The sequence below is a fragment of the Nymphaea colorata genome, chromosome 5 (assembly GCF_008831285.2).
Source record: "Nymphaea colorata isolate Beijing-Zhang1983 chromosome 5, ASM883128v2, whole genome shotgun sequence".
Classification (NCBI taxonomy): Eukaryota; Viridiplantae; Streptophyta; class Magnoliopsida; order Nymphaeales; family Nymphaeaceae; genus Nymphaea; species Nymphaea colorata.
In genome coordinates this window covers 24,941,439-24,968,887 of record NC_045142.1, presented here as the reverse complement: position 1 = coordinate 24,968,887, position 27,449 = coordinate 24,941,439, and the positions used below count along the sequence as shown (strand labels likewise).

Here is a 27,449-nt window from a genome sequence, read left to right as displayed (position 1 = left end):
AATGAAGAAGATGCCACAGTAAGCCCAGTCATGACAGTGACGAAGGTTTGAGAGTCTTGTATTTCAACGTTAGGGGCTTTCTGAAGTAACTTAAAGGTCCCCACGAAATGATGTTTCTGGATACGTCGTTCCAAGGAAGGCGTAGTTTTTATCTTCAAAGATTTCGACATTTTCATTCTATGGGTTGGTGTGGATTCATCAACGCCTCATGCAATTTTTTTTTTTTTTCCATGGGGAAGCTGCCAACTTTTGCGGCCACAGAAACGGCTGGTCTTCGTGGTGAGAGTCCTGAAGTGGGACCTATAAATACGAAGAAAAAAGTTGCGATAGAGAGAGAATGAGAGATGGGGAGCCTCTCTTTGCTTGGGACTCTCTTGATTACGTTGGTTGGAGTTGGGGTGCTTGCCAACAAGATCCACCAACTGAACAGGAACGATTTCCCGCCGGACTTTGTTTTTGGGGCCGGAACTTCTGCTTATCAGGTTGGTCTGCGACTCTGTGCTTGTGCTTCTTCTTTTTCTGTATTTCCGATAGTTGTTGCGAAGAAGAGCAAGTGAATAAATGGGAATTATTGGACGGGAAATTAGGTTGAGGGAGCATCTGCGGAGGATGGGAGGAGTCCTAGTATTTGGGACACGTTTACTCACGCAGGTAAACTTTTGTTTCTCAAGATTCAGATTGTTGGTAGCTCGGAAATCCAGGATTGGCTGACTTTGTTAACCATCTTGTTAGAGAAAATCTTGAAGAATTTAGGGGTTAACTGGTATTATCTTGTATTACATGTGTGAAGGAGAAATTGGTTTTTGTTACAGGGGAAATGTTGGACAACAGCACTGCTGACGTATCTGCAGATCAATACCACAAGTACAAGGTAACAGCCATTACATTCCACCTCTGTTTTGAGTCTCCATCTTCCTTGGAGGTAGTAGATGCGCTGTAGAGCAACATAGGGACTATAGGTTTTCTGAAACTCAAATACGTCTTTACATTATGTTCGGTGTGATACCGCCCTTCATGGAGGCAAGTGTTGTGCAGTGTAAGACGGCAAAGCTTGAATTTTTCAGAAGATACAAGTGAGTAGGTTTTTTTCATGGCGACCATTTAATGCAACAAAATTCAAGTTTCATCCCGCTATTTTATAGGTACTGTTAAATTGTATAATGTTGTCCACTGTCTAGATGCCATTCTAATGCTCAGCAGTTTTTCTATAACTCCAAACCTGATTTATGCTCGAGTTTGCCCTGGTTATCCAAGATTATCTTTTGAGCCCTCTCCTGAGAGTCAGTGGTTCTTTATATCTTTTATATTCCTTTTCCATTTTCTGGCTAGGGAAATCGGGAATAACTGCTAACCATAGCAAAAAGTATTTGGCAAAATTTTCATAATATCGAGATAATATTGCCAAAAAGTTATAAATAAAAGCTAGGAATTTATTCATGACATTTGAAAGGTTGCTGACTTCAATTTCTGGCAAAATATTCCATATAATGATGTCTTCCTGAGTTATCCTAAAGTTATATATATATATATATATATATATATATATATATATATGAACTTTTTTAAACATTTTAATGACTATTTTGTTTTTATCCATGTTTTTCAAATAAAATAGCAGGCTAGTAGTTTCATAACTTTTCTATTACTTTTTTCTATGTTTTTGGTTTTTAAATTCTCGAAAATGTTTTTGTTTAAAACAGAGTTACATGGCTTCAAGACTAATGCCTGCAGAAAACCTTGCCGATAAGAACCCAAGAGCTGTATTTGTGACTGTACTCCTAACCTAAGACTGCTTAAAGATGATTTTATGAACTCACCACTGAATTGGTCTAATATCTTTGCATACAGTAACTGATTGCAGTAGTTTCTAGTCGAATACATGTAATGCGATTGTTTATCAAGCCATGAAACTGTGATGAGAATATTTGCTCTGAATGGTGATATTCATAATCTTATCAGGCCACGCAAGCCCTGAATGCTCAATTAACTTTACTTTGATTAGACTAGACAGTATTTGGTGGCCAATAATCATCATTTGTAAGATTATGGTGGTTCTTGAATTTAATGGAGAGCGCTGCCTGTCTATGCCAGAAACAAGCCAACAGCAATAGTCAACACTTGATTAGAGCTTTTTTTGACAAGCAACATCAAGTCTCTAAGCTGAATCTAGTAAAACAGCTGATGGCTGAGAATGACATGACTGGATGATTAGGTTGTTCTAACATTACCAAAGAATCTCATGTCTGGAACCATGTGAAACCATTAAAAAAGAGGGTATTTCCAGCAACTACGCAATAAGCTAGTGGTGGTCATATTTGTCGACCATAAACTGATGATATTTAGCCATGTCAGCATAGCTGGGTTTACAACGGCTCAATTACTCTAACGTGCAGCTATACTGACAGACACAGCAGTTTCATTTATTTAAATACTTGTTGAGCCAGAAAGGCCAATCATTGCTAAAATCAATCTGATGTGCTGTTTGAGATGGATCTCTCACGAAAATGCTGCAGGAAGATGTGAAGCTCATGCATGATATGGGATTAGACGCCTACAGATTCTCCATCTCATGGCCGAGACTGATCCCAGGTATTGCTTCTGATCATTTTCTTCCTCATAGACCGGATATGACCACAGAGTGCTTTTTGTGATATTTATTTAACTTCCAATCCAGGAGGAAGAGGAGCTGTCAATCCCAAGGGCCTAGAATACTACAACAACCTTATAGATGAGTTGCTCAAGTATGGTACGTTTATATTGATCTAAGAACATTAAAAAAATCTGTCGAAGCACCTTGTTACCTTGTTCGTATTCTCATGTGCCAAATGATACTGCCAACCAATAGCAGTTCATGGCTGGCTGTGTACATCCGAACAAATGTAGATTGATATAACAAAAGCCACTGAGGTATTCTGCAACATAATAGAACATACTTGTTTGCTCAGCTTCATACCAGTACTCTCGTACTCTCCTGTCATGTTGCACACATGACAATTGGCAAGCTTCAAGTGGTAGTCTTCCTGAATTACGCATATTTAGGCAACGTTTGTTAACTTTGATTGTAGTAAAAGTATTCTGCTGTTCTTTCTTTTCTGAAAACAGGAATTCAACCACATGTTACTCTTCACCATTTTGATATTCCTCAAGTTCTTGAAGATGAATATGGCGGATGGTTGAGTGAGAGAATTGTGTAATTTCTCATCATCATCTTCTACTTCATTTCCAGATCATGAATAGTTTTACTGAGTTTTCGGAAAATTCTCTGTCTGGACTCAAGTCCATGACAAATTTTATCATGGCCTCATGCAGGAGGGACTTCACAATGTATGCTGACATTTGCTTTAGAGAATTTGGTGATAGAGTGACTTATTGGAGCACCCTGAATGAGCCGAATGCATTCTCTATGGCAGCTTATGACATAGGAAGTTTTCCACCTCAGCATTGTTCAAGTCCTTATGGATTTAGGAATTGCAGTGTGGGGAATTCCTCCACTGAGCCTTATATTGTTACTCACAATCAGTTGCTAGCACATGCATCTGTGGCTCAACTCTACAAGAAAAAATATAAGGTGACTTTTCATTCTTGCTATTATCTGATATTGGTCTAACACAATTAAATCATTTGCTGTAGATTATAAGGATACAGCAGAGCGTGTAATTTTTCCTTCTCCTGCAGTCCAAACAGCAAGGACAGATAGGAATGACGATCCTTACCTATTGGTTTGTGCCTAACACAAATAAAACAGAGGATATTGCAGCCACACAAAGAGCTCTTGATTTCATGCATGGTTGGTGAGTAACTACCCATCTGATATTACCAAAAGTCATATACCAGAAATGACAACTTGGTATCGGGCTTATATTAAACACTCTAAGCTAACACTTGATTTTTTATTTAGCTTTTGAAAGAAAATGGTCTAGCAGCCTAGGGATTTTCATTCAAATGAATTACGATCCATGGTAATCAAATCTGATGAATCTACAAAGACTAGCATGGTTGCCTGTGCTTTTTGAAAACAGGTTTCTGAATCCACTGGTATTTGGAGATTACCCTGATACCATGAAGGAGAATGTAGGTCCAAGGCTGCCGTCCTTCAGCAAATGCCAATCTGCTCTTGTCAGGGGTTCCTTCGACTTTATAGGGATAAACCATTATGTGACTATAGCCATTTCAGATAATAGCCAAAGTGCAAGGAATGATACAAGAGACTACATGAAGGACATGTCTGTCTTGTTTGGTTTGTATCTCATATGAGCTCGGTTTACAAAATTTTATTTCTCAGAAGTCCTGTTTCACATTCTAACTTTCTTGAATGAATTATTATGCAGTATCTAACAGCACGCCATCAGCTTCAGGGGTAAATGAATGAACAACCATAGTTTTATTTTTGCAAGGAAAAGTTATGTTGGTGGCTATTGATGGCTTCTTTGTTACAGCTTCCGATACTTCCGGACACACCATGGGGCATGCAAGGAGTATTGGAATACATAAAGACAAGTTACGGAAACCCTCCAGTCTTTGTCCATGAAAATGGTAAGCACTTGGTTACTCTTATGAGTGCTGAACTGTATATATTTTCTGCCAGTTCCTGTGTCCAATATTTACTCTGAATGTTTATTCATGACATTCCAGGATATGCGATGCCGTATACGCGGGATTTGAATGACATTGGACGTGTAAATTATTTGAATGGCTACCTTGAATACTTGCTTAGAGCTGTAAGGTAATGTAATGCAGTCTCTAACTCTTCACTTAGACTAGGTTGTAATCCTCATTCCTAAGAATCAGAAGCAGAACCCCTTGTCAAAAGAATCCTGCTCCCTACCATTTAGCTTTGATTTCTCTTAAGATATCATTTCTCATATATATATATATATATATATATATAAAGAGGTTCCTCCAGCCATCCGTCCATCCGGACCACGCAGCCCTATATATGTGTGTGTGTGCGTGTATACATAGAAAGTCAGTGTGTTGCTTCGTATTCTGCTTCTACTTGGTGAATCTTACTGAAATTTTGCAATGATGGCTTACTGATTCTTGTTGCTACACTGCTTCCTGTTGTTTTCTTTTTTTGTCATTTGTCCATACTGCTTCTTGTTGTTAATTTCTGCCCTGGCAACTATGTCCTAATATAAAAGAATGAGAATAGGCTCTTGCTTGTTCATCGATTTACACCCTCACATTCAGATTTTTTTTTTTTATCAGAAATGGATCAAATGCCAAAGGTTATTTCATATGGTCATTGCTTGACGTCTTCGAAGTCCTATTTGGCTACAGAGGTACATATGGCCTCTTTGAAGTGGACTTCGATGATAAGGAGCTCCCTCGACATGCCAGACTCTCTGCTCAGTGGTATTCAAATTTCCTCAAAAAACGCAGCTTGTCCATTGAAGAGCCTATTGTCTCTTCAGAATCTCGATCAGCTAAATCTTAGGTCCTTCTTTATGTATCCTTTTTATTATACTGGTATTCATGATCCAACCATCCCTCCTTTTCTTCTTTATAGTTTGTAAATCTTAATTTTCAGTAACACATGTAAGCATCAATGATATTTCACTCTGTATGTGTCAAAGAGTATGCTGCAGCCATGTCACCGGCTTTTTGCTCCAATTTTTCAAACCATAGATCAACTCTGTGAATGGTACCCCGAGCTTTCGGCCCTCTTCCCGTGGCCTGTTCTAGACATCAGCTTGCACAAGAAGGTGACTCTTGAAAATTTTCGTGCTAACAGGAATTTAAGTTTTTTGTACTTGAATTCATGTTAAGAATATGTAAACAAACATAATATATGTTTCCAATGAACTAAGTTTTAAAATCATAAACATAAAGTTAAATTAACAAAATACGCGCATGTGAGTGCATCCATGATTAAGATCATACAAAATCTAGAGCAAGAACCAGGCCCACAGGAATGCAAATAATTCTTTTAAAATAAATAGACGGACGAGATGGTTAGAGAGAAGAGGGGAGAAAAACCTTTTGACCCCATCTATCTCACTGTCAGAGAATCGAATCTGACTGTCAGAGAGAATCGAATAAGAGACATGTGTCCTCACATGCCGCTTGTCGTCTAACTACGAAAATTTCGAATCAACCAAACGACAAAACAAGAAGTCGTCTTATTTCCCCCAAACTCTCCTTCTTGATTATGATAGTTTACAAATAATAATGAGAAATTTACAAAAAATTCGTAAGCTTTCATGAATTTGTCAAAAAACACTCAAAATTTAATGTTTGAAAAATTATGAATAACTGCTTAAACTCACAAAAAAATTTGCAAATACAAGCTCCACTAATGAAATAACGGCCAAAGGTGGAGAAAGGGAATATGTTTTTTTTTTTTTCAAAAGAAGAAGATTTTTGTAATTAAAGGTAGGATAAACATTGGTCCATTCATGAAGCATGTTTTCAAAATTATTTTATAAACACAAGCAGTTATATGTAATTTCTCAAACATTAAACACTTATTTAGAAATACATAGAAAGTTAACCAGTTATTTGCATAACTAATAAGCGAACACTTGCTTTTCATAAGCCTAAGAATTTAGTAATAAGGCCAAGAAAAGGGTTGGGAGAGAGCGACTTTCCTCATGGCATCAAATGAGGCAGCCTTCCTTTCCCTTTCTTATATGTCACTCTTTCTTCAAATTAAAGCTGTCTCTATCTAAAAGAATAACTCCACTTGTGCCCCCAAAAAACTGGAAACCCACTTTTCTTTTCTAACTTTTAGAAAAACCTTGGGCAAGATATAAACGAAAAGAATTTCATGATTTCTCAACCTTGGATACATACTTATTATACATACATACAATTTCTTTGATGTCAGTTTGATATCATATTGATTTATATTCTTTAGCTGCCATTTGGCTTTAAAAATTTTGTATTGGTACTTGATGAATATGCCTCAAAATTGAGGAAGACTCATGAAACATTGACATAAATGTACCATGGATCTGCTCATATTTCATGAGATACTCGTTATGTTTTTAAGTTTGTATGAATACAAAAGAGATTTAGGTCATGCATTTGATGCCTTCTCGTTAATCCAATCCAATGTGTTTAACCTGTTGGTATAGTTATATTGAACGGTTTAAGAGATTGAAATCATGAGTTTATATGAATATAAATAGGATATAAATCGTTCATTTGATCATTTATAGTTAATCGAATGAGTTTAACTTGTTATTATATTTATAATGATTGATTAAAAGGAATGAAATCACAAGTTCATAGAAATAGGAACCGAATTTAAACCCATGCCGAGCAAGCCCTTAGGAAGTCGTTTGTTGATAGCTCTATTCAGCTATGAGCATTCAAAAGCTACCAACTTCGCATAATTAAAACGAAAATGACATATGAGACTTTAAGCCAAACATCACATTCTGCAACCAGACGCAAAACTGTGACACTTTCCCTTTTTTTTTTTCCAATGGGAATTTTGTTCATATTTTTAAGTTAAATTTCTCAAATTGTCTTAGGGTAATTAGGATGCGGTGTTGAAGGCACATCATTAGTTCGACTCCCCAGAGTGCTATCCCCTTGTACCTTATAGAAATGGAATGCAGCTATAAGCCGAAGGTGCTCCGGCCCTACCCACAAGTGCCCAGAATGTAAGTACTGCAAATTAAACTTTGAAATTAGATTTCTTAACCTTTTTTTTTTTTCTGTTAATGACATAACTATAAAACCTTAGTAAATAGGTAGTACAAAGGCAGTGCTGTAAAAGTCATTTTATGAACCAAATCACCGGTTCACAAATTTACCCTAAAAGTATTGGTAAAGCTATTTTGTAAAAAAGAAAAAAGAAACGAAAAAATATATAAAAGATAGTCAATGAAGTTGAATTTGACAACTAATTTTTCTTTTTTCAGGAATATTTCCACGGACAATAACGCGGCAGCGTTGTAAAAACCGGTTTATGAACCAAATCGAGGAGACGGGGATTGGATTCAGCTGAATCGCTTGAGAATTGATTAAAAATGTTGAAACAGCCATTTAAACAAAATAAATGAATAAAATATATAAAATGAACCAAGAATAAAAAATTTAAAATATAATTTGATATGGGTACGTACATAACACTCATGGATCGTCAGTTTTAGTTGATGAGAGCTCGGTTGTCAGTTTGATTTCATAAACATTACTCTTTTAGAATCTAAACTGCAGACAGTGACATACACAATTCAAGTTGACAGATGTATCAGAGATTTATCAAAGTCCCGAAACATCGCTCAACCTTGAAGATAGGAGAAGGGGCGGCTTTCACCTCTTACAAATTATCAAATCTAACTGTTTTGAACGGATTCTGGTAAGACCAAGGAATCGTGAAGTGTGAAGTTTAAAAACATAAACTAAATCTAGATTTTTTTTTTTCAAAGGGCCAAATTTTAAAAAGTACAAAAATGGCTCGTCGGTAACAAGAACTAGATGCTTTACATTTGCAGTTTGAAAAAAAAAACACACACACTTACTAAGAAAGTTTTAAGCCCTCTTAAAATAGTTCAAGTTTAAATTTATTGTTCTTTATTTTATTCGTTTTTTTAGTGGGCGAAGGGCACAATCTGAAGTGACGCAAAAGTTACCGTGTCGTTGAAAAAATAAAAAGTTGAGGCCCACCTTTTTGTCATAATCTGAAAAGCTAATTTCATATCACTAAATTTTTCATTGTTCCCTAACTTTTCCTTTTGGCATCTACCGGTTTGGTGCATGTGAAATCTTTCATATTGTTTCTTCGAAATTCAACTTAATATTCCAACGGAGTTTATTCAATAAGAACCGCTCTGCGGCCATATATTAATAATAACTTTTTTTAAAAAATTTAACGCTTGTTAAGAGCTAAGGAATAATTTCAAAGGAGTAATCTCCACCATTACGGCAAAGAACAAGGACTCTTTTTTTTTTTTCAAAATATTTCACATGAATATTTGCGGTCCAAGAATTAAAGTATGCATCCACCAAAGTAGGTGGCTAAAGAAAAGAAGAAGGATTCGATTAGAAACTTGATTAATGTACTTTGGTCGCACTTTCTTGTAGAACATTCGACCTCCCAAGTAAGCTGTAAGATTCCAATTGCAGAAAATGCCAAGCAGACTCTAACAGTACGGCTGGAAGTAGGTGTCGGCTACGTGTAAGCAGTTGCTTACAGAGGCCCAATGAAAACTTGATACTTTTACATCGATATTTGAGATTAATTTTTCTCTTTTGAAGTTTCTTAAAAATGTAAAACTATATATACACATATGGTACACACACCTCTGAACAATTTTCTTCCCCGCCCTGTGAAAGAAGATTCATGAGTCTTCCTATATATATATATATATGGTACACACCCCTAAACAATTTTCTTCTCCGCCCTGTGAAAGAACATTCATGAGTCTTCCTCTCTTGCTCGGTGAATGCTCTCCTTTCAACATTAGGCTCTCTGAAGTGACTTGAAGAGGCCCCACGAGGTGTTTGGTTAAGACGTTACGTCGTTCCAAGGAAGGAATATTTTGTATTTTCAAACTCGATGGACATTTTCAACCTTTACTCCAATAGGTTGATGTTGTTATGGGTTCATCAACGCCTTGGAGGTTTTTTTTTCCACTGAAATGCTGCCAATGTTTTCGGCCACGGAACGACAGAAGAGGCCAGAATGCGGCTGGTCTTTGTGGTGAGAGTCGTGCCACAGACGTATAAGGATCGTATCCGTCTTTTTTGTGGCAGGAAGAAGTCACTGCTGTACCAAACGGCACCTATAAGTATAAGGAAAAGTGTTAATGCAGTCAGAATGAGAGATGGGGAGCATCTCTTTGCTTCTGACTCTCTTGTTTACGTTGGTTGGAGTTGGGGTTCTTGCCAACAAGACCCACCAACTGAACAGGAACGATTTCCCGCGAGACTTCGTTTTTGGAGCTGGAGCATCTGCTTATCAGGTCGGTCTCTGTTTGTGCTTCTTCCTTTTATGTATTTATGATAGTTGCTGCGAGAAAAGCAAGTAAAGAAAGGGCGTTATTGGATGGAGATTAGGTTGAGGGAGCAGCTGCCGAGGATGGGAGGAGTCCTAGTATTTGGGACACGTTTACTCATGCCGGTAAGCTTTTTGTTTCTCAAGATTCAGATTGTTGGTAGCTTGGAAATCCAGAATTGGCTGATTTCGTTAACATTCTTGTTAGAGGAACTAGCTCAATTTTTTGCAGATATTGATGAATTTAGAGGTTAACTTGTATTGTCTTGTATTACATGTATGAAGGAGAAATTGGTTTTTGTAACAGGGAAAATGTTGGACAATAGCACTGCTGACGTATCTGCCGATCAATACCACAAGTACAAGGTAACACCCGCTTGATTACATTCCTCCTCTGTTTTGAGTCATCATCCCCCTTGAGGTTGATACGCTGTAGAGCAACGTAGTGTGTGTAGATTTTCTGATAGTCATATACATCCTTACTTTACACAAGACTATGCTTGGTATGCTACTGGGATTCTTGGAGGCCATATGTTGTGAAGTGTAAGATGGAAAACGTAGATTCTTTTAGTTCATATAAATAAGTAGATTTTTCTCATGGCGACCCTTTATCCAACAAAATTCAAGCTTTCATCCAGCTAGAAATTTTATAGATACCGTTAAATTTTAGAATGTTTTCTAAACTACATTCTGCTGCTCAGTGAAAAAAATATACTTTTGCTATAACTCCAAATCTGACTTGTGCTAAGTGGTTGCCTTGGTTCTTCAAGATTATCTTCTGAGCCCTTTCTGGGGAGCTTGCTATAACTCCAAATCTGACTTGTGCTAAGTGGTTGCCTTGGTTCTTCAAGATTATCTTCTGAGCCCTTTCTGGGGAGCCGGTGGTTCTTCATAGCTTTTATGTTCCTTTTCCATTTTCTGGCTAGGGAAATTGGGTTTAACTAATGACACTTTTTGGAAATTTTTTCACTTCGCCAAAAGGTAAAATGGAAAAGTTATCGTGATATTCTGAAAACATCAATTTCACTTTCTAGCGAAAATATTGCTTATACTGGTGCCTTCTTGAGTTAAAAATATATATCCTAAAGTTTGATATATTTTCTGAAGCTTTTTAACATTTTAATAACTATTTTGAATTTTAATCAATGTTCCTCAAATAAAATTAGTAGGCTAGTAATGATTATTCTATTGCCTTTTTATATGTTTTTAGTTTTTGGAATTCTCGAAAATGTTTTGTGTAAAACAAACATTCTGATTAATGCCTCCGGGAAACCTTGTCAATGAAACCCAAGAGCTATATTTGTGACTATACTCCTACCCTAAGACAGCTTAAGTATGAGGTATGAGCTTGCCAATGTCTTTCTATCTTAGCTTCATAGAACAAATTGGTATAATATTTTAGCATACACTACCTCATTGCAGGAGTTTTAGTTGAATACAACTATAATGAGATTGTTTATGAAGCCATGCAATGCCTGATATTCACTATCTTTATCAAGCCATGAAACTGTGATCATAAATCAGGCCATGCCATGGTCTGAATGCTCAATTAACTTTACTTTCATAGACTACATACTCTTGGTGGTTAACTATCATTATTTGTAACATTATGTGATTCTTGTGTTCAATGGATAGTGCAGCTTGTCTATGTCAGAAACAAGTCAACAGCAATAAGTAACACTCTACTGAAAGCTTTTGTTTGTCAAGCAACATCAAATCTCTAAGCTGAAGCTAGAAAAACGGTTGGCAGCTGATAATGACGTAGCTGGATGTTAGGTTGTCTACCATAACCAAAGGAGTCCCATGTCTGGAACCAAATGTAACCATCTGCAGCTTATGAAAGAGGGTGTTTCCAGCAATCACACACTAAACGGAGTGGTGGTCATGTTTGTTGAACCATAAACTGCCGAGTGCTGACATTTTATGATTTTAGACATCTTAGTTTGTAGCTGTGTTCACACGGGCTCAATTACTATATAATGTCTACCTATATTCACAGCTAAAGCAGTTTATTTGTTTAGATACTTGTGTCTTTTTCTAATGTGAAATTACCAGCCAGAAAGGCCAAACATTGCTAAGATCAATATAATGTGCTGTTTGAGATGAATCTCTCACTGACAAACTGCAGGAAGATGTGAAGCTTATGCATGATATGGGGTTAGACGCCTACAGGTTCTCCATCTCGTGGTCAAGACTGATCCCAGGTATCACTTCTGATAATTTTGTTTCTCATAGATCAGATAGAACTACCAAGTGCTTTCTTTAATATTTGCTTGCAATTCAGGTGGAAGAGGAGCTGTCAATCCCAAGGGCCTAGAATACTACAATAACCTTATAAATGAGTTGCTCAAGTATGGTACGTCTATATTTATCTAAGAGCATTAATGGGTTTGTCGAGGTACCTTGTTTGCATGCTCATGCATCACATGCTACTGCCCATAAATAGCAAATCACGGCTGACCGTATATATCCTAACAAAGGCAGATTTATATAAAGGCCACTAACGCATTCTCCTGTTAGTATATCCTTCTTATGGCTTGCAAGATAATAGAATACACTCCCTTGCTGGGCTTTATACCAGTAGTCTCCTGTCATGATGCGCACATGACAAGATTCAAATGGTAGTTTTTCAGTAAATTGGACACACTATGTTTATACTAAAAGTAGTTCTTTCTTGGTTGAAAAAATAGGAATTCAACCACATGTTACTCTTCACCATTTGGATCTTCCTCAAGTTCTTGAAGATGAATACGGCGGATGGTTGAGTGAGAGAATTGTGTAATTTCTCATTGTCATCTTCAACTTCATTTTGGGATCATGAATGATTTGACTGAGTTTTCAGAATAATTGTCAGGTTGGACTCAAGTCCATAACAAATTTTGTCATGGCCTCATGCAGGAGAGACTTCACAATGTATGCTGACGTTTGCTTTAGAGAATTTGGTGACAGAGTGACTTATTGGAGCACCCTGAATGAGCCAAATGTATTCTCTATGGGAGCTTATGACAAGGGAGTTCTTCCACCTCTCCACTGTTCAAGTCCATATGGATTTAGGAATTGCAGCGTTGGAAATTCCTCCACAGAGCCTTATATTGTCACTCACAATCAATTGATAGCACATGCATCGGTAGTTAAACTGTACAAGAAAAAATATAAGGTGAGTCTTTATTCTTTCTGTCAGTTGATATTGGTCAACAAAAATAAGTCAGTTGTTATAGAATATAAGAAAGATATAGCAGAGCATTAATGTTTTTTCTCCTTCCTGCAGTCCCAACAGCAAGGACAGATAGGAATGACGATTCTTGCATATTGGTTTGTGCCTAACACAAATAGCAGGGAGGATATTGCGGCCACACAAAGAGCTCTTGATTTCTTGCATGGTTGGTGAGTAAACACACTTAATAATAAGAGAGGTCATATTCCAGAAATGCCAACTTGGTCTCGTGCTTATGTCAAAGTTAGGAGTCTTAATAGGGCCAAATTGATTGCTTGATTCACAGAGGCAAAAAGCTAAGTGTTCTCAAATTTCATATATCTTTTATATATAGGACAGGCCTTGTCCAGTAAAGGTTTCTTTATCAACGTGAGATGTCTGATCTTTACTCTGAATTCAAAAGTGATTTCAGATTTGCAAGGGGCCCAGGAGTATGTAGGTTTCATATCATCTCTCTCTCTCTTTCTCTCTTTTTCCAGACACTTAATTTTGTATTTGGCTTTTGGAAGAAAAGGAACTAGGAGCTGTGGGATTGTTTTTTCGAGAATTTTTATTCAATTGCACTCCAAGCTAATCAGGTCTATAAAACTAGTATTGTTACCTCTACTTGTAAAAACAGGTTCCTGAATCCACTGGTGTTTGGAGATTACCCTGATACAATGAAGGAGAATGTAGGTCCAAGGCTGCCGTCCTTCACCAAATGTGAATCTGCACTTGTAAAGGGCTCCTTCGACTACATAGGGATAAATCATTATGTGGCAATAAGTATTTCAGATGACAAGCAAAGTGCAAGGAAGGATACAAGGGACTACATGGAGGACATGTCAGCATTGTTCGGTTTGTATCTCATATGAGCTCTGTCTACAAAACTTTGTTTGTCAGAACTGCATTTTCATATTCTAACTTTCTTAATTGACACTATCTTGCAGTATCTAATGGCACACCATCAGCTTCAGGGGTAAGATTAAAGAACAACCATAGTTTTCTTTTTGCAAGGAAAAGTTATTGAGGTGGTTAAATATGCTTCTTTATTACAGCCTCCATTGATATTTCCAAACACACCATGGGGTATGCAAGGAGTCTTGGAGTACATAAAGACAAATTATGGAAACCCTCCAGTCTTTGTCCATGAAAATGGTTAGATCTTGCTTACTCTTGTGAGAGCTGAACGATATCCATTTTCCAAACTCTTTCTTGTGGTCCAATGTTTACTGAGAGTTTACTAATAACATTCCAGGGTATGTGATGTATACACGGGAGCTTAATGACATTGAACGTGTAAACTACTTGAATGGCTACCTTGAATATTTGCTCAAAGCTGTAAGGTAATGTGGTGCGCCCATAACTGCTCACTTAGAGTGTAGTTATAATCCTGATTTCTAAGAATTTGAGGCAAAATCCTTCAGAAATCTCCATTCTGAGTCATGGAAATCCTGCTCCCTATGCCATTTAGCTTCAATTTCTCGTAAGATGTCATTTCTTAATATAATCACAAAAAACATGTCTTTTTTTTTTCAAAAAAACGTGTATAAAACGCAAGAAATAAGTCAGCTGTCTAAAACTTAAAAACAAAAAAAAAACATCAAAACAAAAAAAATTGAAAAAACACGCTTTTAGGGTTTTTTTCACGTATTTTCCCTTTTTTTTTCATTTTAGTTTTTTTTCATGTTGTTTAATGAGAAACTGCTTGTTTTTATTTTATAATCTTTATTTTTGCTTATTTACTTGTTTTTGATGTTTGTGTTATTAGGTTCTGACTTATTTTATTTTCCCTAATTTTTAGGATTTTTTAAAATTTTTAAAAATTTATCATATTTTTCCTTTTTTTTCAAGCTTGCCGTATTATACTTGAGAAAAAACCTTGTTGTTTGAAATGCAAGAATGTTTTTGTGACTATGTTTCTTATATTGAATCTATGTGTGTGTATATATAAGAATTTTTTGTGACTATGTTTCTTATATTGAATCTATGTGTGTGTGTATATATAAGAATTTTATCTTGCCATGCGTTGGATGTTATTGGATGATTAAAAATTAAAAAACCGTCACTTAAAGCACTATGAATCATTGCTAAAAATATCATGACCTGTTCTTGCATCATAAACCATCACTAATGCTCATGCGAGGACAGTTTTTAATGACAAATTTTTAACTTTCAGCCATTCAGCAACATCCCGCACACGACAATACAGAACTCCCTATTATCTCTTTATATTTATAAAGGAAAACAAGTAGCTAGTAGACCTTCATATTATCCGACTTGATAGAAATTATGTAGGTAGTTGATTAACCTTCTTTGGAGGATATTTTAGTCTTTTGATAAACTTAGTTCAACTTCTGTTTTTGCAACTTAGTCTCTATGTCTGATCTCCTTGGAATCAATGGCCCATATGATTTTCGTCGAAGTCTGGTATATGAGGGTCTGATGGCTGTATACATATAGAGAGTAGCGGTGTGAGTTGATGCGAGCCATTGCCCACACCAGCCTATAAAAATTGTGTCACTTATACATGACTACCTCCATAATTTTATTTATTTACATACAAGTACCCCATAAAGTCTAAAATTTAAACTATTAGTGCCCCTTCGCCACAAATTTCTGGCTCCACCACTATATACTGGAAGTCCAGCATTGTTGCATCTTATTCTGCTTCTACTTGGTGCATCTTCTAAATTTTTCTAATGATTTCTTATTGGGTCTGGTTACACCACACTGCCTCTTGTTTTTCTTTTCATTTCTCCATACAGCTTACTGTTATTAATTTCTGCTCTGACAACTCTTCCCCACATGAGAATCTGCTCCTGCTTGTTCTTCAATTCATACTCTTACATTCAGGTGTTCTTTTTTTTCAGAAATGGATCAAATGCCAAAGGTTATTTTATATGGTCGTTTGTCGACGTCTTCGAGTTGCTATTTGGCTATAAAGGTACATATGGCCTCTATGAGGTAGACTTCAATGATAAAGACCGCCCTCGACGTGCCAGACTCTCTGCTCACTGGTATTCAAATTTCCTCAAGAAGAAGAGCAACTTGTACATTGAGGAGCCTACTGTGTCTTCAAAATCTCACTCTGCTAACGATTAGATCCTTTTATGGATCTGTTCATGCTCTGCCATTAGCGGTCTTTTTCCCCTCCTTTTCTTCATATTGCTTCGAAAGTTTTGAGTTTCTGTAACAAAGCAAATATAGGCACCAATGATGCTTCAGTTTGTATTTGTCTTAGACTTTTCACTTCACCATTGGGTTGAGCTGTAACTATTTGTACAATAATTTCTACCTAAATCACGTGGATAGGAGTACGGACACTATAATTTTAGAAAATTTGGATACGGGGTATGACAGAGTTTATATGTGAATATATACATTATATATATATAATAATCCACAAAATTATCAAAATTAAATAAAAAATAGGAGAAAATATAGAATCTTGGTGGAAGAGAAATCAAGTTAAAGAAAAAAGTTAAGTTTAAAAATTAAGTTTTAAAATGCAAATCGTGTGTGGCTTGTTAGTGGCAGAATGAAATACTCGTCCTTTTCACCTAACCAAGATCTTAAATTATACTCCAACCTGACATGAGCTATTTGTATGGAAACCCATGGAATCCCACATTGAAGGAGTGGGCGAGCTTATTAGCCTAACAAGTTTTTATTTAAGAGGGAATTTTAAATTTCTAAGCTTTAACCTTAACATAGATCTCCTGGTTTTGAATTTCTCAATACAAGTCGCACTTTAGTTGACAACTACTAGATATCATTTCTTTCATGCCGACAGATACATATAATGATTTTTTTTTTTTAATTTAGAGGACTGTACAGGAAAATACATAGGATCCTTCCACTTTTATTGGATATCTCCATGTTCTTGTTTTTGAAAATGGCAGATTCTAGTTAGATACGTTAGGAATTAAAAAAAAATATGTATACATATTTTAAAATAATAAAAAGGAAACATTCAAATAAACAAATGATAAAATATTTAAAGAATAATAAAGAAAAAAGTTATTATATGTGGCACCATAATATTGGCCAATGAATTGTAAAAACGAGAGGCGAAAACATGAAGAGGGTTTTAGCGAAACTAGTATGTCTGGAGTATGGTACATTAGGCTCCTCTGTGCTAATGCGGCGAAACCAATATGCTAGTTGATATGCATTGGGAATTCATGGTGCAGTCCAAGACCTTAGGAAAACGGAGACCCACAGTGGTTGGGTGGGTCTTAACAGGAGTAAAGTCTCTATTTGTTGTTTAAAAGAACGGAAAAATGGTAGGCAAAATAGTATTTTCAAAATTTAAACATGAACCAAATAATATTTCTCAATTTTTTTATACATGCCAAATTAAAAAAATTCAAAAAAATAATTATACAATTATTTTTGTTCTCAAAATATGAGCGCCGACCACAGCCCCTGCCTACGGCCCTTTCCTTCCCTAGTATGCCGGACCCATATGATGATATAGATACTATGATTGTAAGCAGCGGTAGAAGCTAGTGTGAGCCACTCCCCACATCAGTCCATAGAAATTGGTTTATTTATATATTAGAACCTTAGACAATTTTGTTAAGTTCTATACGAGCAACAAGTTTAAAGGAGGAACTGAATTCAGCCAGCCAACATCCATGGCTGGACAGGTTCTGTTATTAACGACGCTAAAGACTATCACAAATAGTGCATGACGAAATGACAGTTCATTAAACATGGTTTTCAGTCATGAAATGCACCATTTACACTAGCTTTTAGCATTATAAAGGAAAAATATACGGGGATGAAGTTGGCTGGCTCATTTCAATTTCACAGTTTAAATTACATACTATTAGTTCTCCTTAGCTAAAAATGTCTGACTTGGCCTCTTATTATAAGCTGAATAGACTCATGTCAGCTCATAAAAACTGATAAGGGGAGATATCTTATTACAAAATTAATTAATAATCTATCTATTTTAGGGCATTCTTTAAGGGTGATATGACATTATGTTTAACAATGTTTTCAATACCAGAAAAAGCAGATTTGTATCCATTGCACTGGGGATATGTGACACACTAAATTAACAAAAAAAAACATAATAAATTGTTTATTATTATTATTATTATTATTATTTGGTTAATATGTCGGCTCCATATCGGCGGTATTGGCTGATGCAAGCTAACTAACTTGCACCATACAGGCCTTATACCGACTGAGATTTTACAGAATCGTCTCATCGCTCTTACGGTTTGCGAGTTGCGGTTTCTTGGCGATCCCATCCTCATCAAATTTATGGGCCGATGTATTCCACCATCAATATGGCTGGTTAAGCTTTCAAAGGAGTAATCTCCACGAGCAGGAAAAAGAAAGGGAACTGTAGTTTTTCCGAAAGAAGAAGAGATTATCACCTTCAGCCTCTGAAATTGAATCACGCATCAATACAGTTTTAGGAGTAGAAGAATTGCCCCATTACATATTTTTGGTTCAAGCTCCCGAGAAAGGTTCCAAATCAAGAAAATACAACAGCACGTCGACGCATGGCAGTGAGAGAAGGTTCATGAGTTTCTCTCGTTATGACAAAACGCATGCTTAATAGTTGCTTTCGTTGTCACCATTGTAGGCTTTTTGAAGAAAATAAGTCCCACGGAGTTTCTCCTCCCTCATCTTTCCAAGCAGGTGTCAATTCCCAAAGATGACATTTTCATGGTATAGGTCGGTGTCTCTATGGCGTCATCAACATCTCAAAGATATTTTCCGATGAAGAGTTGCCAACGTTTTCACCCATTTGTGTCGTCGACTGAAGAGGCCGTTGCATCAGACGGCGCCTATAAATCTGAAGAAAAATAGTTATGGTAGTCAAGAGGAGAGATGGGGAGCTTCTCTTTCCTGTTGCCTGTCTTCATTATGTTGGTTGGAGTTGCGGCGCTTGGCCACAAGGCCCACCAACTGAACAGGAATGATTTCCCGCCAAATTTTGTTTTTGGATCTGGAACATCTGCTTATCAGGTAGGTCTCTGCTTGTGATTCTGCTTTTTCTGTATTTCTGATAGTTGCTGCGAAGAAGAGCAAGTGAATAAATGGGGGTTATTGGACGGGCAATTAGGTTGAAGGAGCAGCTGCGGAGGATGGGAGGAGTCCTAGTATTTGGGACACGTTTACCCATGCCGGTAACCTTTTTGTTTCTCAAGATTCAGATTGTTGGTAGCTTGAAAATCCAGAATTAGCTGATTTTGTTAACAATCTTGCTGGGGAAATTAGTTGAACCTTTTGCATTTTGAAGAGTTTAGAGGTTAATTTGTAGTATCTTGTACTATGGAGAAATTGGGTTCTCTAACAGGGAAAATGTGGGACAACAGCACTGCTGACGTATCTGCAGATCAATACCACCAGTACAAGGTAACGCCCACTTGCTTACGTTCCACCTCTGTTTTGAGTCTTCATCTTTCTTGAGGTAGATACGTTGTAGATAAACATAGGACTAGATTTTCAGATGTTCGAATGCATCTTCACTTGACACAAGGCTATGCCTGGTATGAAACTGTGCTTCTTGGAGGCAAGTTTTATGCAGTGCAAAATGGCATAGCTGGACTTTTTAGTTGATACATCTGAGTAAATTTCTATAACGGCAACCCGTCAGTACAACAAGATTCAAGTTTTCATCCTGCTAAGAATTTTTGTAGATACTTTTTAATTCTATGATGTTTCCTAAATAATATTCTAATATATCTCGGGAAAATCATACTTTTGCGATAATTCCAATTCTGACTTGTGCTCAAGTGTTTGTCCTGGTTCTCCGAGATTACCTTTGAGGCCTTCCATGGGAGTTAGTGGTCCTTTTCATAGCATTTGTAGTCCTTTCTCCTTTTCTTGCTAGGGAAATTGAGAATAACTGCTAACATAGGCACAAATATTGGCAATATTTTCACAATGTCGATATAAAGATTGAAATTAAAATAGGAATTTATGGTGACGTTTTGAAAATATTTCCAATATTAATTCCTAGCGAAAATTTTGCGATATTATAACTTCATAATTTTCATATTATTTTGTGTATATTTGTAGTTTTTGGAGAGCAATACATGGACAGTCTGAATAATGCCTAAGGAAAACCGCGTCAATAAGATCTCCTAACCTAGGACTGCTTGAATATGTATGAGCTCGCTACTGAGTTTTTTTCTTGGTGCCATAGAACAAATTAGTCTAATATCTTTTGTATCCACTACCTCAGTGCAGGAGTTTTCAGTTGAATACAACCGCAGTGAGATTATTTAAGGCACACAATGCCCTGTTATTCACTATCTTTATCAGGCCATGGAACTGTCATGAGAATTTGCTATGATATTCACCAACTTTATCAGACCATGCAATGCACGGAATGCTCAGTTAACTTTTCATTAGACTGCAAACTTGCTTGGTGGTTAATGATCATCATTCATAAGATTATGGTGATTCTTGAATTGATAGCCTGCTTGTTGATGTGAGAAAAAAGTCAGTCAACAGCAATGATTTAAGACTTGATTGAAAGCTTCTGTTTGACAAGCGATATCAAGTCTTTTAGCTGAGAATGATATAGCTGGATGGTTAGGTTGTTCTAACACAACCAAAGGAATCCCATGTCTGGAACTGTGTGGAACTATCCCCAGCTTGACCATTAAAAAGGAAGGTACTTCCAGCCATGGCTCAATCAACGAGTGGTGGTCGTATTTGTGAACAATAAACTGCAGATGTTTTAACCATCTTAGCATGTAGACGTGTTTACAAGGGTTCAATTATTATATAATGTTTACCTATACTGACAGCTACAGCAGTTCATTTGTTTAGATACTCGTGTACTTTTAATGTGAAATTACGAGCCAGAAAGGCCAACAATTGCTAAAACTAATTTGATATGCTGTCTAAGATGGACATCACTGAAAATGCTGCAGGAAGATGTGAAGCTGATGCATGATATGGGGCTGGACGCCTACAGGTTCTCCATCTCATGGTCGAGACTGATCCCAGGTATCACTTCTGATCGTTTTATTTCTCATACAACCACAGAGTGCTTTCTGTGATATTTATTTAACTCGCAATCCAGGAGGAAGAGGAGCTGTCAATCCCAGGGGCCTATTGTACTACAATAACCTTATAAACGAGTTGCTCAAGTATGGTACGTCTATCTGATCTAAGAGCATTAACATAACTGTCAAGGTACCTTGCTGGTGTTCTCAAGTGGCATGCAATGCTGCCAATGGATAGTGGTTCATGACTGATTGGATACATCATAACAAAGGTAGATTGATATAAAAGCCACTGAGGCACTGTCCTATTAACATATCCTTCTTACGGCATGCAACATAATAGAATTCACTCGTTTTCTGTGCTTTATACGAGTAATCTCCTGCGATGATGCACACATGACAAGCTTCAAATGGTAGTTTCTCCTATGTTAAGCATGTTAGACACTTTTTCATTATAGCATAACTGGTATGCTATTCTTTCTTTGTTGAGAAAAACAGGAATTCAACCACACGTTACTCTTCACCATTTTGATCTTCCTCAAGTTCTTGAAGATGAATACGGCGGTTGGTTGAGTGAGAGCATTGTGTAATTCCTTGTCATCATCTTCATCTTCATTTCCAGATCATGCATAATATGACTTGAGTTTTCTAAATAATTCTCATGTTGGACTCAAGTCCATAACAAATTTCATCATGGCCTCATGCAGGAGAGACTTCACAATGTATTCTGACATTTGCTTTAGAGAATTTGGTGACAGAGTGCCTTATTGGAGCACCCTGAATGAGCCGAATGCTTTCTCTATGGGGGCTTATGATAAAGGAATTCTTCCGCCTCAACACTGTTCAAGTCCATATGGACTTAGGAATTGCAGTGTCGGAAATTCCTCCACAGAGCCTTATATTGTTACGCACAATCAGTTGCTGGCACATGCATCTGTAGTTAAACTGTACAAGCAAAAATATAAGGTGACTTTTCCTTCCTGCTTTTAGTTTTAACTGATATTGGTCAGAAAAAAAAAGCTGTTATAGATAATAAGAAAGATATATCATAGCATTTATTTATTTATTTATTTATTTCTGAAGTCCAAACAGCAAGGACAGATAGGCCTGACGATCCTTGCATATTGGTTCGTGCCTAAGACAAACAGAACAGAGGATGTTGCGGCCACACAAAGGGCTCTTGATTTCATGCATGGTTGGTGAGTAAAGACAAATCTAATGATAATGAAGGTCATATTCCAGAAATGCCAAGTTGGCATCAGGCTTATATGAACGTTTGGCCTCTCAGTAGGGCCAGACTGATTGCTTGATTCAGTGGCAAAAACTGAATGTTCTCAAATTTCATATTTTTTTCATAGGATAGGGCCTTGTCATAAAGGTTTCTTTAGCAGCATGAGATATTGATTATGAATCTCAAATTCAAAAGTTCATCTCTTTCTCTCTCTCTCTCTCTCTCTTTCTCTGAACACTTGTTTCTAGGGTTTAGCTTTTGAAAGAAAAGTATCTGGGAGCCCTAGGATTTTGATTTCAAGATTTTTTTTTTAATGAATTACAATGCAAGGTAATCAAATGTGGTGAATCTATAGAACTAGTATGGTTGGCTATACTTGTTAATAACAGGTTCTTCAATCCACTGGTGTTTGGAGATTACCCTGATACCATGAAGGAGAATGTAGGTCCAAGGCTGCCATCCTTCAGCAAACGCCAATCTGCACTTGTAAAGGGTTCATTTGACTTCATAGGGATAAACCATTACGTGACTATGGCCATTTCAGACGATTGGCAAAGTGCAAGGAATGATACAAGAGACTACATGGAGGACATGTTAGCCTCGTTTGGTTTGTATCTGTTATGAGCTCTGTTTACAAAACATTGTTTGTCAGAACTGCAGTTTCATGTTCTAACTTTCTTAAATGATATTATGATTCAGCGTCTAACAGCACATCATCAGGTTCATGGGTAAGATTAAAGAACAACCGTAGTTTTATTTTTGCAAGGAAAAGGTACGGAGGTGGCTAAGAATGACTACTTTCTTACAGCTTCCATTGTTACTTCCAAACACGCCATGGGGTATGCAGGGTGTGCTGGAGTACATAAAGACAAGTTATAGAAACCCTCCAATCTTTGTCCACGAAAATGGTTAGATCTTGCTTACTCTTATGAGTTATGAGAGCTGAACCATATACATTTTCCAAACTCTTTCTTGTGGTCCCAAGATTCACTCTGAAAGTTTATTGGTGATGTAACCAGGATATGCAATGCCGTATGCGCTGAACTTGAATGACACTGAACGTGTGAACTACCTGAATGGCTACCTTGAATATTTGCTCAGAGCTGTAAGGTAATGTAGCAGTCTGTATTAGTTCACCTAAAGCAAGATATAATCCTAATTCCTAAGCACCAAAAGCAGAATTCATCAGAAATCTCAATTCTGAGCCATGGGAGTACTGCTCCCTATGCCATTTTACTTTTCCCTTGGATGTCGGTGCTTATATTATATTATATATAGAAAGTCCACCACCTTGCTTTATATTATGCTTTTACTTGGTTAATCATCTGAAATTTTGAAACGATTGCTTGCTGATTTTGGTTACCACAATCCGTCGTCCTGTTCTCTTTTAAGTTCTCCATACTGCTCCCTAGTTTTAAATCTTGTTCTGGTAGCTTTGGCCTATAGTAAATGAATGAGAATATGATCTTTCTTGTTCACCATTCAAACTCTTACGTTCAGTTTTTTCTTTTTTCCAGAAATGGATCAGATACCAAAGGTTATTTTATATGGTCATTTCTCGACGTCTTCGAAGTGTTATATGGTTTCAAAGCTACATATGGCCTCTATGAAGTGAACTTCAATGACAAAGAGCTCCATCGACATGCCAGACTCTCTGCTCGCTGGTATTCAGACTTCCTCAATAAGAAGAGCGGCTGGTACATTGAAGAACCTGCCATTTCAGAATCGCAGTCTGCTAAATATTAGGTCTTTTTATTCACCCATTCATGCTCTGCCATCAGTAATCATTTTTTGTTAAACTAGTGTTCATGATCTAATCAACCCCTCCTTTTCTTCGTTATGCTTTGACAATTTTAAATTTCAGTGACAAATATAGGCACAAGCAATGTTTCACATTGTACGTGTCAAATAGTATGTTGGATGCATGTCACCTGCTTTTAGCTCCAAGTTGTCCCTGAGAATGGTACCTTTCGGCCCTTGTCCCCATGGGCTATTCTAGACATCAGCTTGCACAAGAAGGTGACTCTTAAAAGAGGTTGAACCTAAGTTGAAGGATATATTACTATATCATTGCTTATGCAGCTCAAGACCCTGAAGGCAGGGGAATGGGAAGCTTTAGCCCTTTTTTCTGGATGGTGGGTTGTTAACATCTCGCCCACCCGGATTGTTATTAATCTTAAATTGCTTTGAAAGTCAACTGCAAACTTAAATTTTACTTATTTAAGAAATTCCAATGCATCAGTCAATTAAACTCTGTGTGTGTGTGCGTGCAAGGGCAGGCTGCTCATCTTGTATGTGATGATGTTATGAGTTGTGCTCTATCAGTGAACTCTTAGCAACTGAACTTGCACAATTGGCATCACAAAAGGGACAGTCCGTGTGGACTGTTCCAAGCAATTAATTTCTCACGTAATTAGGATGTCAATGAATTGGATATCGGGAGCCACATATAACTGAGGGGAGGCGCAGGACCACCCAGCTTGCCAGAAAGCATTTAGATGCATAGAAAATTGACCCTGTGGCCTCACCCCAACTAAAAGTTTTAGTCACAGGCTTCGCTATTGGTTTGAACGACTTGTTGTGTGTCTTCCAATGTGTCAAGAGCCTTGGTGTATGATCAACAGGATTCTCCTGAAAATGAGTGTCAGAGTGTGAGAAGCTCAAAGCACAGTGTGTTTGAACTTAAGGGCCCGTTTGATTGCCCGGGTGAATTCCGATTTTTCGGAAAAAACCGTACGGGCGGGTAAAATTTCACCCGCCCGACGAAAACTGCATCAAACGGGGTGAAATTCACCCCGTTTAACGCATAATGGGAGCGGGTGGAGTTCCACCCGCTCGACGCCCTCCCCCCGCGCTCGACACCCTCCACCCCCCGCTCGACGGCTCCCGACCAGACGATGCAGAGGGGAAAGGGAGAAGTAGAGGGGGAAGGCGGAAGCAGAAGTCCACCGCTCACCCGCACCACCACCGCCACTCTGCCTCCAACCATCGCCGCACCACCACCGCCGCTTTGCCTCCAACCATCGCCGTTCTCCTTCGAAGAAGTTGAGGTACGCCAACCTCTTTCTCCCTATTCTGTGTTCTCTCTTTTTCTATTCGTCTCTGTCTCACGTTGGCGGACAGGGAGAGAGAGGGGCAGCGCCTTTTCCTTCTCAGTGGGGGTTTTGCTCATTCCTTCTCCAACTAGACCATCGATTTCTCATAGCTAAATTTACAGATTTCTGGAGTTCAGTGAAAGATAACCCACAAATTCTCTGTCAGAAGCTGCCCGGTGCCTCCATTTCTGTTTATTGTGTTCGTTGAGGCAGACAACTGAACTAAGGGTCGGGCTTTTTCCGGCGCTCTTTTCAGTTTTTGTTTGGGGGATTAGGGTTTTTGAATTGGGAAAAGTTGGGGAAAATTTGATTATGGATGCCGATTCATGGGCCGCTCGCTTTTCCATCCAAAATCCCTTACAAGGGAAAGGAATTGACACGAATCAACACACTTGGGACTTTGGGGGAGATCCTGGAGACTGAAAACTATCTTGTATAAATGTGTTGATTTTAATTTGATGAAATGTGCATAAACATGTTGATTTTGATGTGGGATTTCTGCTCTGCTATTGCATAACTTGTTGGATGAAATGTGCATAAACATGTTGATTTTGATGTGGGCTTTCTGCTCTGCTATTGATCACGTGCGTAACTTGTTTGATGAAATGTGCATAAACGTGATGATTTTTAAATGGGATTGTGCAAAGGGCAGATGCTCATCTAGGCGTCAAACCTTGCAGCATCCTAAACAAACTCCATTCTGAGTTGCGCATGAGATTGTGCAAAGAACTAGATGTATGTCTGCTTTATCGATCCTTGAAATCATCATCACTTTCAGGGTGCCATCCATCCTTCATTAGATTAATGCGTAGGCTCTTTAATCTCTCCCTTGAATAGTGACAAGAAGCCATTCTCCAATCCGTTCCCATTTTCTCTTGATTCATCCATGGGAGCTTCCCACAGTTCATCATTTCAATTTAGCCACTTTCATTCTTGTCTGAAAGAAAGTCTCCTAATTTTTCTAGTGCATCAGACATGTTAAATTTAAGAGGTTAAATTCTTCTTGTGTATCAAACATGACCTCAAATTGGAAGAGGGTTAAATTTCATCTTGAAATTTTTTTCAGAAAAATTTTTCAGAAAAGTTTACCACGTTAAATTTTTTCCTGTGCATCAAACGCACCCTAAGAGAAATGAGCATGAAAGCCCGTCCCCCTATTGAGACGAATAGTGTCACCATATTATCCCATTATATGTGGCGGAGTGGTAGAGCTACATGTGGTCTGTGTGGGCCAGCTCCATAAGATACGTTTATTTTTGCTTTGAATATTCGCTTATTTATACATATTAGTACCCCCTCTTGGATTAGTGCCTCTTCAACCAATCTCACTCGTTGTTATGATGAAAACTCTGCGCGTGATCCTGCACGTACCGTAATTGCACCTCTACGCTTGCATCACCATTGTTCATTTGGCCCTCCTCGTGCACGTCGTCTATTTGGCTCGGCAGATGCGTATGTATGGGGTGCGAGCTCCGTTGCTCCTGGCCGGACGAATGGACGCCGGAGTTCCCATGGTCATGATGAAGTCGGATGCAACTCTTCATGGCATCCCTATGATTCTCCAACATCACAGTCGGGTACACCGCAATTACCACCAAGAGGTACAAGTAAAACCCTAATCCCAAATTCCTATGCCTAACTTTAAACCCCATTCTAGAATACGGTCAACATCTCAAATCTAGATGCTTAGTTTTTTGGATTATGAAAGTCTCCCAACAAATTGTTTCTCCAATAACCCATATTCTAGATGCTTTCTCTCAAAGGTATGAACTTTAAAATGAAGAAAGTTAGAGAATGCCTAGATCATTGAGATCAAGCGCAACCTAAGCATGCAGATAGCCCAAAAGGCCTCGACTTTCACAGGTGAAAGTAACAAGAATTCTTCCAACTAGAAGAAAAGTGATCGTCAGCACGAAAGAGCAAACTGGCAGCCTGAAGAAGAGGAACAATCCGTTGGGTAAGAAGGCTGAGATAGTCGGAGGGGGACAGCTAT

General features: G+C 37.7%; 1 protein-coding gene across 15 annotated transcripts; it reads left to right on the top strand.

Annotated features, from left to right (window-relative positions):
• The first annotated feature begins 46 nt into the window (after positions 1 to 46).
• Positions 47 to 25,944, top strand: LOC116254624 (beta-glucosidase 22-like). 15 transcript variants are annotated; one of them, XM_031630130.2, is made up of 14 exons: positions 18,329 to 18,683; positions 18,843 to 19,136; positions 19,234 to 19,297; positions 19,468 to 19,526; positions 21,056 to 21,131; positions 21,208 to 21,279; positions 21,629 to 21,716; positions 21,838 to 22,096; positions 22,214 to 22,329; positions 22,751 to 22,968; positions 23,061 to 23,089; positions 23,170 to 23,269; positions 23,381 to 23,471; positions 23,879 to 24,286. In XM_031630130.2, exons 2-14 carry the CDS (start codon positions 18,999 to 19,001, stop codon positions 24,105 to 24,107), a joined length of 1,539 nt encoding a protein of 512 aa, XP_031485990.1. In that variant the 5' UTR covers positions 18,329 to 18,683; positions 18,843 to 18,998; the 3' UTR covers positions 24,108 to 24,286. The 15 variants fall into 15 exon arrangements, with proteins under 15 accessions (XP_031485987.1, XP_049933952.1, XP_049933947.1 ...); XM_031630131.2 differs by having other exon boundaries at positions 18,807 to 19,136; XM_031630127.2 differs by lacking the exons at positions 18,329 to 18,683; positions 18,843 to 19,136; positions 19,234 to 19,297; positions 19,468 to 19,526 and adding exons at positions 47 to 482; positions 588 to 651; positions 813 to 871.
• The last annotated feature ends 1,505 nt before the right edge of the window (positions 25,945 to 27,449 follow it).